The 20,967-nt window shown below is 40.5% G+C and overlaps 1 protein-coding gene across 6 annotated transcripts in view; it reads right to left on the minus strand.

The window, feature by feature from the left end:
* Positions 1–20,967, minus strand: part of NCAM1 (neural cell adhesion molecule 1) — a 476,276-nt gene that overhangs the window by 9,736 nt on the left and 445,573 nt on the right. For 3 of the 6 annotated variants that reach the window (XM_069079789.1, XM_069079784.1, XM_069079786.1), the window contains 2 exons: positions 15,337–15,461; positions 11,633–11,810 (listed from right to left, as the gene is read on the minus strand). In XM_069079789.1, coding sequence (XP_068935890.1) covers positions 11,633–11,810; positions 15,337–15,461 — 303 coding nt within the window. Of the gene's footprint in view, positions 1–6,019; positions 8,716–11,632; positions 11,814–15,336; positions 15,462–20,967 lie in introns of those variants that run through there. The other 3 variants (XM_069079787.1, XM_069079788.1, XM_069079785.1) reach the window with 2 other exon arrangements.

The following is a 20,967-nucleotide window of genomic DNA, read 5'->3' on the forward strand; positions in this document are numbered from 1 at the left end:
CAAGTGGTTTATCTGTGGACAGTCACATTACTTTTTCTCAGCCCAGAAATTTAACTTGTATATGGGCCACAAGTCCATTTCCCTAGAAATATCTTTCAGGGATACTGTGAGAAACCCAATTCTATGGTCAAGGGGACCTTCAGATACAACCTGCTTCTGAACCTCACAGCTGTAGGAAAACATGTGTGGTCTTTGGAAATACATTCAATGTCACTGGGCTTTCTGCTGGGTACAACAATGAAACCTGCCTTTTTCTTTACTTCCAGATGTTTTTTTCTCTTCCTTATTTACCCTAGTTTTTAAGACGTGCTTGGCCCCTCTCTCCTCTCCACTCCACCCCTCCCTTTCCCCTTATATGTCAGAGAAAGACTGGTTAAAGACCTTTTCTGGGTCTTTGTGGATTCAATCCTGATCACCCCATTCACTGGGCCACCATGGCTAGGAGTATAGCTGTTGACACTCCTTATGACTCCTGCTACAGATAAGAGGGAATTCCTGGCTTTTTACCCTCTTTAACACTTATTGCTAAACATACTTTTTTGGTAGTGTTAAGAATATTTGCAATTGCTTCTTCTTTGTCCTTACTTCTCACTTATTCTCAACTCTGTCTCTAACCTGAATAAGAGAAGGAAGGTGTGTAACCCACCTCATTGGCACTTATGTGGGCCCTGGGATGGTCCTCTGTATGTGCAGATCACCCTGAACTTGGGACATTTTTCCATTAATAGGGGGCACTTAGGGCATGGATCTCTAAGTGACTGGCTGCTGTTAATGCCAAACACCCAGCTCAGACATCAGCCCCAGATGTCAGACAACAATACAGACATCATTTATCGAGGAAGACAAATAGAAGTTACTTAGGAAGGTGAAGGGTTGGTGTATTTTTTTTCTTCTTTTTTTCCCTTGTGGTTGTTGGGGAGGTAAGGAAAGGACGTCTATTTTCTACATTTGCTTGTAACAAACACCAGTTCTAAAGTCCAAAAATGACACCATTTTAACTGGGTAGTGTAGCTTTGAAAAGAGATTATTTGAAAAGTTATGTTCTGAAACACTAAATGCCATTCACATCTCATGTGTAATGGCCTCTGAGATCAGTCTCTGATATGACGGCTACTTGGAAAGGAATTTCCCTGTTGATATTGGGACAGAGATAAGGACAGGACTTGTGATTTCACTAATTATAAGGCACTCCTGGATGAGAAAATTCTACCAACACAAGTCAGCACCTTCTCTGTAACTTATAATCTAGATCAGTGATATCAAACTCAAATAGAAACAGGAACCATTAAACACTACTTATGGATCCCTGCAAGCTGCACACTGACTTAGATTTAAATTTTAATGCTAGCTATATTTTAATGTATGTTTATTTATTTTGTTACATATTTTCCAATTACATATTAATCTGGTTAGGCTAAACTAGTGAGTGTTGCTGACCCATGTTAGATACCCCTGACCCGGAGCATCGAGAGCTTAAGACTTGTCCAGGCACACACAGCCAGTTATGTATAAGGGGTAGGACTTGAATCTGGGTTTCTTGGCTTTGAGGTCAACTCTCTATTCACTATACCATGCTGCCTTTCAATATCAAAGAAAAAAAGCTATATAATTTCTGGTACCAGACCCCCTATAACACTCCTCTTCCTTCCTCAATGAGTTCAGTACACGGTTCCAAATTTTTTTCTTTTCCCTAATTACTGTCCTCATACTAGGGACTTCAACATACATAAAAACTCTACCTCAAACACCCTAGTGGCTGTTCTTTGATTTACTCACTTCCCATAAGCTACTCCTCCAACCCACCTCAGTCATGCACAAAGATGATCATACCTTTGATCTTGCTATCACCTACAAAGGTAACACTTCCATGTTCAAGAATTCTCAAATCCCCTTATTCAACCATAATCTATTGGCTTTTTGCCACTCCTGCTCTCTCTTACAAAACCCTACTATTCATCTACACTGTGACCTCCTCTCCCTTGAGCCTTCAATTCTCTCCCAGGCCGTCTCCCCTGTATCAGCCAATCTCTCTTCTTTTCTCTATCTTGACTCCTTGGTGAACCAATTCAATTCTTTTTTTTTTTTTGGCCTTTTTTGGGAGGGCAATTGAGGTTAAGTGATTTGCCCAGGGTCACACGGCTAGTTTTTGTGTTAAGTGTCTGAGGCTGAATTTGAACTCAGGTTCTCCTGACTCCAGGGCTGGTGCTCTATTACTGAGCCACCTAGCTGCCCCTGAACCAATTCAATTCTACACTGTCCTCTTCTCTTAAATCTGGAGCCCACTTATCATATCACTGATTATGCCCTGCCAAGCTTCAGCCTTGGGTTATTCCCACCATTCACTGCCTTTCCTCCTTACACATGTGCTGCTGAATGAAGATGGAGAAAAGCACAAAACCATTCTGACTGGGTCCACTACAAACTTATGGTACACAACCTCAAAGGGGCCCTTGCTGATGCCAGGCAATCCTACTATACTCACCATATCAGCTCACTATCCCACTCTCCACAGTGGCTCTTCCAAACCTTTTTATCCCTCTTCAAACCTCCCCTGGCCAGGTCATCTGAGAATCTTGCCTAATATTTTACTAAAAAAAATTGAGGTCATTTGCCATGAGCTCCCTCTACTCCCCTCTTTCTCATCTCCTATTACTCAGATGCCTTCTGCCACTATCTCCTCCTTTACCCCTGACTTACATAATGAGGTGGTCTTACTCCTTACCAAGGTTAATTCCTCTTTTGTTCAAGTGATCCCACGTCATCTCCTCCAACGGATTGCCCCCACCCCACCCCTACCCCCATCATCCCCAGTTTTTCATTTATTTTAAACCATTGATTGTCTATTGGTTAATTCCCTACTGCCTACAAATATGCCCATGTCTTCCCCATCCTTAAAAACCCTCAATTGTTCCTTTGATCCCTGTTAACTACCATCCTATTTCTCTTCTACCCTTTGTAGCTAAACTCCCCCAAAAGGTCATCTATAATGGGTGTTTCCACTTTCTCCTTTTTCTCTTCTTAACCCCTTATAATCTGACTTCCAAACTTATTATTCCACTGTAATTGCTCTCTCCAAAATTACCAGTGATCTCTTAGTGGCCAGATCCAATGGCCTTTTCTCACTCCTCATTCTCCTTGATACTTTCTTTCAGGATACCATTCTCTTCCTACCTATCTGATGGTCTGTCTCCTTTACTCTCCATGTCATGTCCTCTAGTCATAGGTGTCCCCAGAGGTTCTGTCCTGAGTCCTCTTTTCTTCTCCCTCTATAATATTTTGCTTGGTGATCTCATCAGCATGTATGGATTTAACTGTCATCTCTATGCTGACAACTCTCAAATCTAGCTTTCCTATACCAATCTCTCTGACTTCCTCCAGGCTTGGATTTGCAACTGCCTTTCAGAATCTCAAATTGGATGTCCATATACATCTTAAACGCAATATGTCCAAAACAGAACTCATTGTTTCCCCCCTATACTTTCCCCCACTCCTGCCTTCCCTATTCTTGTATAAAGCAATACCATCCTGCCGGTCCCTCAGGCTGTCAACCAAGGCATTATGCTAGACTCCTCCTCATCTCTTACTCTTCCATGCCATATCCAATCTGTTACCAAGGCCTGTTGATTTTTTTTGGAGGGGGGAAGGCAAGGCAATTGGGGTTACATGACTTGCCCAAGGTCACATAGCTAGTAAGTGTGTCAAGTGTCTGAGACTGGATTTGAACTCAGGTCCTCCTGACTCCAGGGCCATTGCTCTATTCACTGCACCACCTAGTTGCCACTAAGGCCTGTTGATTTTACCTTTGTGACATCTCTCAAATATGTCCCCTTCTCTTCTCTAACGCTGCCTCCACTCACTCTGGTGCAGGCCCTCACCTCACACCTTGACTACTACAATAGTTTGCTGCTGGGTCTATCTACTTCATACCTCTCCCTTCTCCAATCTGGTCTCTATTGAGTCAGTAAAGTGATTTTCCTAAAGCACAAATCCAACCGTGTCACCCCTTACTCAATACATTCCAATGGGTCTGTATTGCCTCCAGGATCAATTACAAAATGCTGCCTCATGTTCAAAGCCCTTTTAAAACCTGGCCCCCTCCTACATTTCCAGTCCCCTTACACCTTACTCCCTGCCAAGTACCTTTTCATCCAGCGATGTAGGTTTCCTGGCTCTTTGGTACTCTATCTTTCGGCTTTGGGCATTTTCTCTGGCTATCCCCCACACCAGGAATGTTCTCTCCCCTCAAATTTGCCTGCTGACTTCTCTGGCTTCCCTTAAGTTCCATCTAAAATTCTACATTCTCCAGGAAGCCTGACCCTACCCCTTTTAATCCTAGTGCCTTCCCTCTTAATTCCTATTGCTCTTGTATATGCCTTGCTTTATAAATGTTTGTTTGCATAGTGTCTTCCCCATTAGATTGTAAGCTCCTTGAAGGCAGGAACTGTCTTTGCCTCTTTTTGTATCAGCTCAGCACCTGGTTCATAGTAGGAGCTTAATACATTTTTATTGATTGACTGATTCATTCCAAAAGTCCTGTCTCTGCCAGTTGTTTTCCAAGTCCCAAAGGGTTTCTGACACTGCCTCCAAATATTTCCTGCTCTCTGAGCCTGAGGCTGGGGCCCCAGGTGAGGGTTGGTGGCCTCTTCTGTCCTCTAAAAGTCTGCTGTGATGAAGAGTGATTGTTTCTATGGCATGAAGCTCAGCCCTCAGATATGCGCTCCTCTTAATGAGAACTGCTTTTTTTCTGAAGTGAGGCCCACACAGAGGCAGAACTGAACAGATGGATGAGGGACACAGACTGGCGAGAGAGAAGATGCCACTTGAATTGAGTGTGGCAAGTCTGGCCTTTTAAAGGAGGTGCTAAGCTCCTCCTTCTGGAGAGAGAAGGCACCTGTGAAGGTCTGGCAATGAGAAGATCTAGGTACGGAAGGCATCAGGTTGCAGATGAAACACCCAATGTTTAGGATCTCAGGAGGATGTTAAGTCTATGAACGCTAGGCAGAAGAAAGCTAATCCTACGTAAGATCCTACAAAAGGACAAAAATGCTAGACCCATCTCCCTGTGGTCTCCCCTTCCAAGTCTGAGTTCATGAAGCTTTGTGAAGGTCTATCTAATATTAGGGGAATCTAAAGAATCCTTCCCTTCATGAATTCCCCATTCCCTGGAGAGTTTAGTCAGCATTACATGGCCCAGGACTTCCTATCCACTACAAGTTGTTGCCTAGAGGAAGCCAGTATTTTCCTCCTCCAAATTAATTTAAAAAAAGCATATGTCCTCATTTACTTCTCTCATTCATCAGGGCTTTAAAATGGGACCTGAAGGTACACTGACTGAACTCGTTACTCCTTTCTTAGAGTGAGGGTGCTGTAGGTTTGGGACATCGGGGCAAGCAATACAACTGCTAGCAGCTGAGTGCTGTATCATGGTCCCAGTCTTGCCCAGCACAGGCAGAATGACTTCAGCCAAAAGCCTGAAGCCTGTGAGTTCCTGTTTTGGCTCCATCATAAATTCCTTCTGCTAATTTGCCTACTTTCCCTTAGACCTTTGAATGGAAATCATACTGATCGACCTGCAGGATTAGAATGGAGGGGTCAGTAATAGTGGTGGGGGGGAGGGCTTGATTTGCCATCATAGATTTCCCTCTGGGAAATATCACTCTGTTAGGCTTCCATCATGGTGGGAAAACGATCTAAGAAGTTTTGAAATTTGGTCTTCTGGATTGTCAGGAACTTTCGCTCTGACACCTTCCCAATGTTGCAAAGGCTTTAAAAAAATTCTTTCCCATCAGGAACTAGAAGAGGCCCAGGAAACCATTGGTCCATACTAGCCATCAATGACAAATGGTTCATTGGCTCCCTTTGGCCAGAGCTTCACGCAGGGTACAAATCAGGTTCAATTTAAACAATCTTGGTATTATCCAGTGATCTAGTAATCCAGTTATACATGATGAGGACCAGGAAACTAATGAAACTCTCTGGAAGACACAGCTCCAAAATAAACTCAAAACACACTGGGCAGTTCACATGAATTGTTATTTCTTTTTAATAATGCAAAGGTGTAAACTTTATAAAGGCCTCACTGATTATCTACACATCAACATTAGCATTTCTTGTTAGTAGAAAAACGTGATCCAAACCTGCTGTATAAATATTCCAAGAGTGAGCATGGGGGGCTGGAGTTTGCTCAGTGTATTCAGCCCTGCTACAGAAAGCAAAGGCAGGGGCTGCATAGCCAGAAGGAAAGCACCCATTTCTACAGAGCTCCTCTGGGAGATGGCAGTCCTAGGGATGCCTTGCAGGATGGGTGGCAGGTGTGCTAGTGTGGGGAAGCTAGAGCCTTCACCCATGGGGTATATGTGTTGGAGGGACCCGCTCAAGGTGCTCTAAAGATGAAAGCTTCTGGTAGAGGGTTCCAGTGAGATTACATATGCTGGTTTGAATAGGCTTACAGGCTTGACCCTGAAGTCATTTCGGATGAGGTTCTGCCTGGCTCCAGGGGAATCCTGAGGAACTGGGGGGGAAGGGTGATGGGAGCTAAGTTCTCCTCCCAATGCTTAATTTACTTAAATGAACCAAAGGATCTCTACCATCAGAAGTACCTGGAGAAACAGCTGCACGCAGAACTCCCATAGCCAAGTAGTCAATTGGTTTTGAAATGAACATCTCCCTCCATGCTCATAATAGAAGAAATGACTCTTTCTTTCCCTCCTGGAAGGAGTCTCTGGATTGTGTGCAACTATCAGCTCACCCCCAAGATTCAGCATGTGCACCTGTGGTGATGGCCTGTTCAGATGGTTTTAGCTTTGTTGTTGGCCTACAACATGATGAAGTTCATGTGAATTAAGCAACTCCTAACTGTCTGAAGGGACAGTGAACATGTGCCTACACATGTCTGCAAACAGCACCCATGAGTAGGGGTGGTCTAGCAGTAATTGGTGTGTGAGCGCTTTCATGTGCACATCTGTTTCTGCAAACATGAATCTGTACTGCAAATAGACAGAGGTGTGCTGGTAAATGTTTAATAAGCAGCCGTGCCAATTCAAGACACACTTTTAAAGCTTAATCTGCATTTTTAACATTTTCTCTGTGACTTTGTTAAGTCTGGACAATCAACAAGACAATAAATCAAGTCCTGTTTTATAGCATTTGCTGATTTCTGATGTGTGAATGCTCACACTGAAAATTTAACAATCAGCTCTTGTCTTGAGAGTTGGTATAAGCTAGCTCCAACACACCTTTGACTGCAGGCCTGCTATCTTTTTACATTTCTGTCTGCAAGTCTGTCTGCACTCTGAATAATAATACATGTTCTCACGTGGAGATGTTTAGAGATGAGCTAAGCAAATAAGTGGGGGTTTGGCCACACCAGGCTGAGAATACTGAATCAGAGGTGCGCAGAATACCGAATAAGCCTCCATTTCAGGGGTTCATTTCTACAGTTTAACACACGTGTCACTTGCCTTCTCCCCAAGGTGTTGGGAGAAGGCACACTTCCCAGCAGCTGGGAGGGCCAAGGTAGACACACTCCCTGGGATACTACTCTGTGAGAGAACATTAGAAATAAAAAATCAAACCCAAATAAAACTCACTGGGGTAATTCTGCTTAAGGGCAGCTTGAATAGCATGGGTTTGCTCAGGAAAGGCTGGCTGGCTACTAATTTGTTCCTATGTGATTATCACACTTGGGCTGAGAAGTCATGGAGTCAGGGTTCCTCCTGGTTCTCTATCTCACTTAGGGGAGTGGGGTGCCTCACTGTCTGGTTAGAACAGCTGTCTCTAGCCTGGGAGATGAAAGCCTGCACTGAAAGCCATGAATCACTGATGGACAGTAACCCCCAAAACGCTGCTGCCCTCTGTTAATCTGTGATGTGCAGCAGGGGAGAGTCGCCCAGAACATCAAGCAAGCACTTTACAAAACTTCTGTGAGAATATCACAGCTGGGGCCGTGTCTGTAGTTCTAGTTCTAGACTCCAGGCCTGGGGAGCGTCTCAGGGTGTTTCATGAGCTCTCTTCCATGTCTGGCCAATCCAATCCAATCTTTGCTGCATGGGCAGAGAGATGATTTAATTTAGCTCAGCAAGTTAGAAGGATGTTCAGGTGAACCCCAGAGGCCTGTTTTCTTATTACTGGGACTTAAAGAAAAGCAAAGCCAAACTAGTGATCACATCAGAAACAAGAAGGGAAGCTGTGGTGGTTCAAAAGAAGTCTCTTGCAAGTTCTAGGAAGACCTTAGACAACTCCCTTTGTAACCTTATTTGTTTGTGTGAGAAAAATATGGAATTAGTAACAGATATGCAAAAATTTATATAGACTAGCACAAAGTGGTTTTAAATACTGTACTTTCATATGATTTCTTTTTGGGTCAATGATGGATTTTTCTTTACATATGTTAACAAGGGGCAGATTCATTATAATCAACGCAAAACAATCTCTTAATGGTAGAATTCCTGGATATAAACCTTTTTCCTCATTGCAAAACCTTCATCTTCCAAACAGAATGCTTGTTTGTGTTTGTCATGGGTGCTGTACTGACATGGTCTTCCAAAGGGGGTATTATCCATTTTCATGCCTTGGTAGGAACTGAGCTTTTAAGCAGATTGGATTCCCCACCTGCCCCTCACCCCACCCCAAGTTTCTAACAGAGCAAAAGGAGAGTCACTGCAGAGAGAAGTAATGAGACAAAGGTATACGAGGCCGAGGAGCCTCCCAAGGTTGCTGCAGGTGTCAAACAATGATTCCCCAGGGGGATGTGGTTGTTTGAAAACAAATGTTGGTGCATGTGGCAGTGGGGATGTCCAGTGACGTCCAGGGTGACATGTATGACGACAGACACAGGAAGGGAAGAGGGAAGGAGGAGGAGAGAGAGGGCAGAGACAGAAAGAGAAAAAATAGATAAAAAAGAAAAAAAATTAGGTCAAATATAGAAAACATAAGAATTAAAGGTTAATATAACTTAGTAAATTAAAATGACAAAGGTTAGAGAAGAGTTCAGTGCAGTAACCACAACAAAAGGCCAGTTCAGAAGCTCAGCAATGCCGGAAGCAGCAGAGCAGGGTTAATTTGAGGGATTAGGAGTCAGCAAGCAAATGAAATTAAAATGATGGAACAGAAGGCTCCAAATGTAAGATGTAAGAATGTGATCAGCTGGTACTTTCAGGGGCAGTGTTATGTTTTATGAAGTTAAAGGCCTTTAGATATAGACAGTGCAACTACCAAGAGGCTCATAGTCATAGCCTGTACTTAATACTTTCCACCTCCATGTGGCTGATTCAGGTAAAGATGTATTTTGAATTTTGCATTGCATGTCCTTGTGAAGTGCAGGTACAGGTATGGTTCTGTTTTACCTGGAAATCAACTCTTTCTACTGCAACCAACATGTACTCTGGGAGACTCTAGAACTGTGAACCTCTTCTGAAACTATTCAATTTGATACAGATGAACCCTAGAACTCCCGACAATGTTTCAATTGTCATCCTCATACCCCGAAGCAATAGGGCAGCAAAGAAAACTCAAATCCGGGGGCTAAGTGTCATTAAGGGTCCTCCTAACACTGGAAAGGGAGATTGTCAGAAGATGACTTAGTTGAGATATGGATCCCCATGACATCATCCAAGGCCTGAGAGGGTTGAGCTCAGCATAGTAAAGACTTGCCATATTTAGAGTGCACCTCAACAGGAAACACACATTGAGGAAGGCTACTGACTTTGTCTTAGGTCCTCACTGTGAGATCTTCTCATTTCCTGGGCATTCTGGTTTTGATAAAACCCAAAGCTTTTCTTTGTCCCCAGAGCTGACACTGGACATCAAAACAGTTTTCCAGCACACCAATTTCACTAGTGTCAGGGAAGATTCTACCCCCCTCCCCGGCAATGTCCCTCACACAGAAATATGCCTTTCTGTTGTCAATTTTGGCTTTTGATGTCTCCACAGTTTCACCATTCTGACTACCCAAATGCCTAGCAAAAGTTCAGGCAGATTATAGCTTCAACGTGGCTAAAACTTCTAGACACTCATCTCAGGCTATTGATTTCAAGGAAAGAACAACAAAGGAATCACAAAGAGAGAAGGGACTAAAGGAAAGACAGGATCAGACTCTGCTCACTGTCCCATGCAATTTTTTTTGGAAACTAACAAGCAAGCAATAAGGAAGCTATGCTGAAGTGTGCCCTTGTGACAAGTCAATCAGAATCTGATTATCTTAGCACAGTCTGCAGAATTGTTACCACCCTTTTGTGCTTATGTGAGCCCTCTTGTCTGGGGAGAGGTAAAAGCACTACATACAGTGGAGGTCCACACACATTCTCCTGACACACACATTCATGCCACAAGCCGTCTGTACAAAACACTTGCCCAGCTGTTGAATCTGCCTGACCAGAGCTCCATTTACCCAGGTGGAGCCTCTTACCTCAGGCTGCCCAGATTTCTATTAGTCCTCCTCTCTCCAAGAGGGGGAGCCAAACCAACCAGGCCAACTGCCTCAGTAAGCACCATGGACAGGGCAAGGAAGACAGAGGATCAGATTTCTACAAGAGAAAGATCAATTTGCTCTTGCCATAAGGGAAATGAGGCAGGGACCTTGCTGGAACCCCTCTGCCTTGTCTTGTATCCCTCTCATCTGCCTCCCTTTTGTATGTGCATGATCAATAAGTGACTGAAGTGATTTCTTAAATAGCCTTTCTGTTCTGTGGGAGTTTGGTCAAGGGGAGAGCATTTGGCTGTCTGGGGGAAAAAAAAAGGTAGCTGGGCCAGAGATCATAACTACTCTACTTCTCTGTTTAGGCTTGTTTCTGGCTTCCTGGAGATAGGTCTGTCAGGTCTACAAAGCCAAACAAGGTCTCCTGGGAGAAGTGCTTCCACCCGATATATCAGACCTGATTTAATTATTTTGAATTCACAGTGTTTTGTGATGCAAATATCTTACTCTTTGCTCTGTTTCCAATAGTTTAATTTTATCTTTTTTACCCCCTACATAAACAATCATGGCAGAAGGAATTTTAATTATGCAAGCCATATCTTTTTTTTTTCTTTCATGCCATCAAAATAAGTAACATTTTGATCAAGATTGTGTAGGAAAAGGAAGTATCAAATAATTCCTGAAAACAGTCATGTGGTCTTGGGATAGAATGTCCGATGGAGCATGACCATGCTTCTTCTGACCTGATTTTCACAAAGGATCCAAACTTTATTGATGTTCAAGCCTACAATGAAGCTATGGCTTTTGCTCATTTGAAGTCTCCTGGGTTATTTCATTATAAGATCCTTGAATGCAAGGATTTTGTATTATTTCAAGTTTTTATCCCTAGTGCCTAGCGTAGTGCCTAACACAGGAGGTATTTAATGAATATTTGTCGATTAACTTTCCATCAGATTGAGCTGTGAGATTGAAGTCAATCTTTCCACTCAGGATGAAACCATTCTCCCCAGGATGCCTGGACAAGCTTATCTGGAGGGCACTCGATGTATTTATTACATAGCTATGTACAAGGCAAAACTAAGCTTTGCATGGGCAACCGATTATGAGAATGGCTTTAAGCAAGCAAGTTGTCAGGGTTTGTTCAGGCACATTAGGGGATGCAGCACTTTTGCATTAATTCAAAGCAGGTCAAGAAGAGAAGCAGTGATTGTTCTATACCTGGGATAGCTGTGGGCTGGGCAGAGGTCCTAAATACAAAATGGGCTGCCTTGGATTTCCCCTGCTGGTTCTCAGCCACCACGAAGACCTCATACTCTGCATTCCATTCCAGGGCTTTGAGCATGACATGGTCACTGCCTGAGGGAAGTCTGATCTCAGGTTTCCACTCTGAAGACAGCTTCTAGGAGAAATGGGCAAAAAAAGATACAAGACCACAGATAGCTTTAGTACTGGAAAGACAAACAGACAAGTGTGTCTTTTAATTAGGTGGTATTTATGGGAACAAAAGAGTTAAAAAGGAGTGTGGTTTTTATTCTTTAAATTCTAAATATTGTTTGCAAATAAAATTAGCACCATATGGCCAGCATCTGTGTTTTGACACCTCCTCCCCCTTCCATTCCCACCACACACATACATACTAAGCTGCACTCTGGAATGTTGAGTGGGCACATGGTATGAGCATTGAGGGGAATGAAACAAATACCTTATTCCCCACTGAGTTTCTTTAGGCATATTCCTAGTCCTTGTCCATGCTCACTATGATTCTTGAGTCACTTTATATCCCTGACAAGTAAAATTGTCTGGATTTCAAATATTTGAGATATAGGAACAAAACAATAACTCCACATTTGTCCCAAAAGAGACCCTCGATGGAAATGTTCCAATCTCTAGAAGTAAAATGGGGCAGAGAGGGCCTGCTTTAGATAAATTTGTTTTGTTGCTGGTTCTAGGACAAAGTTGTCAGCGTCTTCATGGAAAGTCTGGCCCCACCTCAACAGAATTCATGGAACCTTCTTCAATTCACTAAGTGGGAGGTGATGACAAGTAGTTATGTTCCCCTTCTCTTGCTGAATTTTCTCCCTAGACACATCCTATAGAACCACCAGTGGGTTCTGGGCAGGAAACTATGTGATCAGAATTCAGTAAATATATTCCTCACACATCACACTGCTGGAACAAGATTTGATGGCACACAGAAGACAGCAGACACTTTTAGTTGTATCATCTACCTCCTCAGAATTTTGGATTCTTTAATAATGCATATTTCCCGGAAGGAATCATAGTTTAAGTGTGTGATGAATACTCAAGGAGTAGACAAGTGCTAATATCATACCCTGAGAGCTAAAATTCAGGCAGATTGACCTTTAGCCTATAGCTCAGAGGTGTCACACACGAGACTGAAGCAGATTAAAATGTAATTGGGAAATATTTAACAAAATAAATAAAAATACATAACATTATGTTTTAAAACTAATCAATATGCATCCCAAAGGGATCCTGATGTATGGATGAGTGGCTCCATTTTTCCTTGAACTTCATACCACTACTGAAGCTTTTAAGAAGAGAAGGACTCTATCTTACCATGAAACCATCTTCCTGTGACACAATTTTCCATATGAATTGTCAAGATATCTTTGGAAATTCGGTGGCAGGCATTTCGTGTCTTTTGTTGTAGGAGATGACATGAAGAGAATGCTAATTTTATTAGTGGCTAATGAGGAAGAGCTTCAGCTAATTCCTTTTGTCAGCCAGACTTTGAATATGTCATTACACATTACATTATTCAGCTTTAACATGGAATAAAACAGATTCATACACAAACACACACATATAATGTGTGTATATATGTATATTTTTTCTCTAGTGAACACCATTAATGTGCTGCCATGCCAAGACATAAAGCATGACAACAAATGCTAATGTATGATGAAGAGGAGCTAAAATGGCAGATTCTTTCATTAAAAATGGGACTATACAGCAGAAAAATCTGAATGTCTCTGGGTTTCATGCAAATCTTCTCAGCATAGCTATTATTTGATGCCTTAACTAAGTAGACATCATCTTGAAAGAGACCTTAAAAATCATCTAGTCTAACATTTTCATTTTACAGATGAGAAAAATGATGCCCAGAACTGTCAAGTGACTTAGGATCATAGCTTTAGAGCTGGAAGGGACCTTAAGAGGCTATTAAACACCTCATTTTACATATGAGGAAACTGACACCTAGCGAGGTTAGGTGACTTGTCCAAGGCCATACAGACAGTAAGTAGCCAAGCGAAGGCTGAAATCAGATCTGCCAACTCCAAATCCTGGATTCTCCATCCCCATATTGCTTTTGTTTAATAACATACAGGTAGTAATTAGAAGAACTAGCGTCCAAACCCAGGTTCTCTACCTCCAAATCCAATGCTTTTTTAAAAAGTCTTTTTTTTTTTTAACATTTCCTTGATCATTTTTGTACCCCCTTCCTTTTTTTTTTTGCAGGGGGAAGGCAAGGCAATTGGGATTAAGTGACTTGCCCAAGGTCACAAAGCTAGTAAGTGTCAAGTATCTGAGGCTGCATTTGAACTCTGATCCTCCTGACTCAAGGGCCCCTGCTCTATTCACTGTACCACCTAGCTGCCCCCCAATGCTTTTCTAATGGCATCAAGACGTTTCCTGACTAATCAGAGGAAAAGGGGATCAATGCTGAGCACATCCTCATTCTGTGGAAGATATAGGGTCATTTAACCAGTCTTGGTCAGGAAGCAATGAGGAACTGTCAGCTTGCTATACTATACCCCTATAAAATGCTTATGAGCATGGATTGCTAAGATTGGGTGGCTGTTTCCTAGCTAAGGCTCAGATGGTTTAGAAGCTCACATCTGACAACTCAGCTCAGGAAACTGAAGTGATAGACCCCTTCCATATGCACTCCTATTAGCTGAGAAGTACAAATTTAGAGTTCCCTATTATTCTCTGTTTTCTTCCCAACCAGTTATGGGTTTCCTCAGTGATGCCTCAAAAGGCAAAGAATTCAGAAAAGGAAATTCTACACAAAATCCACTTTTGCTGCTTTAAAATCAATAATAAATAGGCATTTATTTAGTAACTACTATATGTTAGGCCCTGGGCTTGGTGTTGGGGATACAAAGGCAAAAATGAAAAAAAAGTCCCTGCCTTCAAGGAGTTTACATTATATTGACATTCTACCAATATCTACTCTAGTTCTTTATTCCTCATTATACAAAGAAACCATAGGAAGAGAGTTCCTCTAATTCTCAAAGGCTGTCAGGCGCCTAAGACTCAGTTATAGTTTGGGGCTAGGGATAACTAGCACTGTTCCGCTGAACCCCAAGTAAAAGCAGGAAGGTAGACTTGTAGCTGGCTAGGAAGTGTACAGATATCTGGGATAGAGCGTAAACCAATGGGAAAAGATGAAACTTGTGACTACATTCCATGGGGGAGACCAATAGGGGACATCCTAAATAGCAATGTTAAGGTTATTTTAATATTATCTTAATAAATAGTCTAACTATTTTGCATAAAAAGAAAATTAAAAATTTTCTGAAAGTTCTGGGAGATGGTTTGAGTATTAAGATTTTTGTAAAACAAACTTAATAGCTTTCCTGTCATTAAAATTTCAAATTATGTAATCAACCAACCAATAAATCAATCAGCATTTACTAAACATTTATGATATACTAGGCGCTATACAAAACACTGTGGGTATGAAGAAATACAAAAACTATCCCTTCAAGAAGCCTGAGACATAGTCTAAAATGTTTAAATGCCTTAGAAATCCAAACCCATCCTGTGACTCTTCCTCAGTCCCCTGCATCTCCAGCAAGTCTTTTCTAAAAAAAAAAAGGACCCTGTTTTATCTAAGGATAGAATAATTTACTGATAAAGAAATCAGGAAAAGATGAAGGAAGAACACTCACCGCTCTGTACTTGACCAGATAGTGTCTGATGGGGGATCCTCCGTCATCTTGTTTGATTAAGTTCACTTTAATAGAGTTCCCATCTTCTCCCATCTGCCCTTCCAACTTGGGTGCACTGGGTTCTCCTGTATTAACCATTCAAATCAAATATAATTTGCAACCACGTAAGGGACTTCAGACCCAAGCAAAGTGCATTGTAGCAACAGAGATGTTTCTGAGATTGGGTTGATTCCCCTCCCTGCCACACTATTTCTCAGAAATTTAAAAAGGTTAAAAAGCAATAGCTACAAAAGCTCAAGTGCTATTATAAATGCCACAGACTCAATCCAAAGAGAAGGTGAATTTTGGACATGTTAGAGGGATGGGTTGGGTTCATATTTTCTACTCAAGTGATACTTGACTCTCTCGATGATGTTTCCATTTGCTTGTAGTTGCTCTGCTGATTAAACTTATTCATATTTACATATTTTCAGAATCTGATTGTCCAAACAGCTTATTAAATTTCCAAATTTAATGTCTAAATTCATTCAGATGAGTCCTAGAAGATACTGCACCCCAGAGGGCCAGTTGGTTTGGTGCATCAAAAGGGAGGCCTATGGCTCTCAGTGAGCAATAAAGATTCAAGTACACATAGACTTGTTTCAACTCTACTTGGCAAACGAAGCTGCATTTAGGTGATCACCTTTACACTTAGATGAATTTATGTTTTTAATTAGTTTTACTAAAACTCAAGTTCCAAACTGGAAGAAACAAGCTTTTTTGTCCTTCCTGGCCCAGACAAAAGAGTGATAATTCATGGTGTCTCATTTTTAAGTGCTTATCATTAATGTCATTTGCTTTATAGGGATTGAGGGGAAAATACATTTGTCTTCTGCCCTTCTAAACAGAAAAAATCAATATGAATCTTTATTTGTAGTTAAAAGCTCAGTCTGTAGCCCTGTGAATCCAAGGTCTAGAAGAAATATAAGCTAAATAAGAGGCTAGAGCATTGCTTCAGTGGATTTTTTGGTTAAGATGTTAGTTAAGTTGAATAGAAACTATTTGATTAGTGAATACTGAAAGAAGAGGCAGGAAAGCATCTGAGAAAAGGTATCAAAATCAAGATATGAAGCACCCAAGAGGTTTTTTCTATCTTCCCAAAGAAAGTTATTGTTTTGCCCTTTATTCTTCGTCATTAACAGCACTTATGGGCTCTGCACAAAGTGGGCATCCTTCATGCATAAAAAGCAAAGAGAAGTGCAAAGGACTGGACAGTTACCTAGCTGAGGACATTGCTAGTGACATAATTAAGCCTTCCTAGAATGTGTCTTCTCCCTAAGTAGGTAGTGATTCTTGGGCCGAGACATCACAAAAATGATTCCACCCGTTTCAGCATCTCAAAAGGGTGGTTTTTGTTTTTGTTTTTACTATCTCTCTTTGCAGTACACTGTACTCCCCCCTTAGGCAGATGGAAAGGAAATGAAAGAGAAGAATACATTGGAGAAGAGAAATAAAAGACAGAACCAAGGAAAAAAACGCAACTTAGAAGTCTGAGGCATGAGATACTTTGGAAAAGGCAATGCTTGTAGTTTTAAATTTCCTTAGTGGAAGCAGAAATTAAGAATTAAATGAAAACTATAACAGATCTTAGACAAAAGAAGGAAATAACTATGCTGTATTTCATCTACTACTGGAAAACAGCCCCAACTTTCTGGAGGAAAATATTTGGAAATTTTGGCTCAGACAGTACCAAATTGTGCTCGCTTATTTTGGTCCTATTTTGCAAGATGGTTGGGTTCAATGACACATTTCAGTTATATCTACACTGTTACAAAATTTTTATGCCAAACTGAGATAGTTTGGCATGAGTGACAAAGTATCTTTTAGAAATATAACAGGAGGGTTGTGTAGACATACCAATTTTGTACGTATTACAAGTGTAAAGAGTATGAAGTTGAGATCTGAAAAGTCCTTTCATTTCCTTACAGAATGGCAATGATTCATTTCATCTACCCTCCTGCTCTTAAAATCTCATCAGTGACCATAATGAACAGCTTCTTTGTTATAGGAAGAAGATATTTTTATCAGATGACTTCTGTGTTCCCTCATAACACAAATCAAGTAAGCCAAACACTCAAGAGTTTCTTCAATTCTACATTGATAAGGTGGATAGATATCAATCCATAGAGGCTGATCTTGCTACTCCTCTCTCATTATTTTCAATAATGACACTAACAGTGCAGGAATACCAAGGTTGCTGAATCAGTAACTGACAAGAATCTTTCTCTGTGTTCTACCCTTTCAGGCTGGAACTAATATGTCTGCTTGGAAAAGGCCTTTCTTGCAGAATTCCCTACAGATTCTTCTGCCTTTGCCTATTAGAGGAGGTGGGGTTGGGGGTGTACATAAACAGACCATTTATGGCCATTTACCTTCATTAATTTACACTTACAATATGCTGCCAATTACATCCAAATTACTACTCAACACACTGAGAATGAAATGCAAAAATAATAAATCACCCAATCAATTTTGATGCAGTGTATACTAATTTCCAACATGGCAAAAAGACCACCATCTTGATCTTTAATCCTGTACTTTCCACAGGGAAATTGACAATGAATAAAATAAGCAGATACACAAATGCCCTTGGATTGGTTACTGAAAAAGCTTTGAAGTGGCCCTACTCCTTCCCCAAAGTTTCCTCCAGGATGCCTGCAAAAAACTGCCTTCAAAGTCTTCGATGGAAGTGTTCCTTCACCTTTACTTATTGCAACAAAAATAAGGCAAAAATAAGAATAAGATAAAATCTTTATGCTATATATTAATTTCATCATATTCATATAATTCTAAATAATTAGTTATTGCATTACTTTTTAAATAACTTTTATACAATTTATAAAATTTTGCATACTAAATAAATATTATTTATAATGGGTAAGGATTAGGTTTGAATATGAGTGGAATGTAAGTTCCCTGAGAACAGGGGTTATTCTTATTCTTGTGTTTTCATCAGTGTCTGGCACATATTAGATACTCAATATAATGCTTGTTGGATTTAACTGACTTTGCTGTCACCTCTATAGAAAGTCGAGTATTAGGTCAGGAACACATCACTTTATTATGAGAATTTTTAAATATGGAAATCAGATTATCCATATTTTAACTTAGCTTATTTCCAGACATTTAGACCTGTTTTTAAGAGCAGAGTCTTCCCATATTAAGGTCTGGGGTACAACAGGAAGCAAATTTTGATTTAGGTTTGCCCATCTCCAAATGTTTATTTTGAATTTTTCTGTCCATGATCATAATTGACTTCAAAGTACTTCTAGGTCCCTCCTTTGTGTTATAGACTAAATTCTTCTCTAAGCTCTGGAGACCAGTCAAGGGCTCACATTGGAGGGTACAAGCTATGGTAAAATTTAGCACTTAGCATTCAGGAGGCAACTTACTGCTTTATTGCACACATTAGGAGGGGAAATTATTTAAAGGGTCCTGGGCTTGCCATTCTCAGTCAACTACTCTGATTGAATTCATTATGGGTAATTTTAGCAAAACCAATATTATAATTATTTGTAAATGGAGGTTTGTGATTCAGTTGCAATAGGCAGGTTGCTCCAAGAAAACCCCCGGGGTTAATTATACCTTCTGATTTAGCTTTAGCCATAGTTATAATTTTTCCCCAAAATATTGTATGTAAAGTGTCGTACCTTAAAAAATAAATGTTGTCACCAACAATTATATATAGGTACCAGGCAATTCTAGTGCATTTTAACTTAATGTAAATCATGTACTGAAGACAAAAAATACCAAACAACCAATTATAGTGGCTAGTGGCAGGAATAACTGAAAGTAGGTCCTATGCAATTTTCTCTATAAATCATGATTTGGATTGACATTATTTGCTCCCTAGGGTCTTAGGACTGGTCCTCCTCCTCAATCATGGTGCTTCTTTTACTTGAATAATTAACATGGAAACTTACAGTGAAAAAAAAGAGGGCCCTTTCTCTTGCTTCTGTCTGTTGAGGCTGTAGACCTAAAAATTATTAAACATTTGGAGTCTTTTAATAAAAATTCCAGAATATATGGAAGTTTCTGAGTGGCACATGAAAATTTTATGAAGAAATATATATTCAGAATTCTGGGAAAATGCCATACACCAAGAGCTAACTCTTCTTAATGAAGTATCACCAAGGTATCTAAGGACAATCTTGGCCCCTCTTCCTCCATATCTTTTCTGTTCTCTGTTGCTTCTGAAGTTTTTTCTCTTGAAGTCATTGGGTACAATTTTAGCTTCTGCTGGGCCTTTTCTGCTTGCTACCCTTCACATCGTGAAGGCTCTCTCCTAGGAGACCAAATGTGAAGCAAAGATGTGGACACTGCCTCTATCATCTATGCTTTTTTTTCTGAAAATTTAAGATAAAAAAGAATGATCTGTATTTAAAATCCCATTTGTTTTGTATAGCTAAAACTCAACTATTTCTTGTGGATTACTTCTTGAGATTGGTTTAGATCTTGTGTATATATATTAGTATATACACATATGTGTTTACATGTAAGTTATGTATATATACACATAAGTCATTAGAAGGTCAATTTGGTTTCTCAATGGTAATATGTCATTCTGTTTTTTTAAATGTATTATATCAATGACCTTCAATTTCATCAATGGGAATTCCCTAAAAGGGTGACTTATATTTGGAATCACACAACCACTAAAAAGTAGGATTTGTACCCAGGTGTTCTTAATGCAGGTCCATTATTGTATCTACTGTGCTATGAGGCCTCTCCTTTTGCACATTTATTACCCTTCTCAATTTCCTCCCAGACCTGAAAGGTCAGATGGTCCTCATATGGGTCAGCAGCCTATGCATATATCACATAAATTGAGCTTCAGTCCATACATCTCCTTCCACTTCATTATGATTCTTGGTCTCTTAAAGATCTCCCTAACATCTCCCTACAGCTCCCTGCTTTTGATATCATGGGGATCAATGCAAAAGAGCATAGCAGTTATATAATCTAAGAATGGAGAACAATTTTTTGTCTTCTAAATCAAATCCCTATGGTTTCTTTCTACCAAATGTCATGAGTCTTGGCAATGCAGCCATTATATTTTTAGAGGAGGCCAAAGACAAAATTAGAAAATATGAGATTGGCATGGCTTCCCATTAAAAAAAATTAGGTAGAGATGCTTATCATCTCTGTGGACAACTTATTGAAGTGGTACAATCCACAAGCTCATTTCAATGCCAGCTTCTTTAGGAATTATGATGTGTGTGGGGAGAAAGGCAGCACAGAGTGCAAATTAAATAGAAACAAATGAACTCCGACAGACAGAACCGCAAAATACCAATTCTCTTCTCCTGGGTGTCATGAAAACACCAACAGATTAATTGATCAATTATCTTTGTTTCATCACCCTAAAAAGAAAATATGACCAGGAAGGTATGGCTTGTGGTTGTGGGGCTCATCCAAGCCGAGGAAGCTTTGACAGAAATAACCTCTATTCACCAACAATTAGCTCAGCTTCTGCTACTGAGCCAAGTTGTCTCTTAAGGAAGATTTGTGCACATTTTCAACAATTTCATGGAAGTCAGATTGGTTATCAAGAAGCATAGGCTCATGGGAAAATAATTTTTAGTCATTATA

Source organism: Petaurus breviceps, unplaced genomic scaffold (assembly GCF_028583685.1).
Source record: "Petaurus breviceps papuanus isolate PSGF00001 unplaced genomic scaffold, PetGlider_PUasm1.0 91133, whole genome shotgun sequence".
NCBI lineage: Eukaryota > Metazoa > Chordata > Mammalia > Diprotodontia > Petauridae > Petaurus > Petaurus breviceps.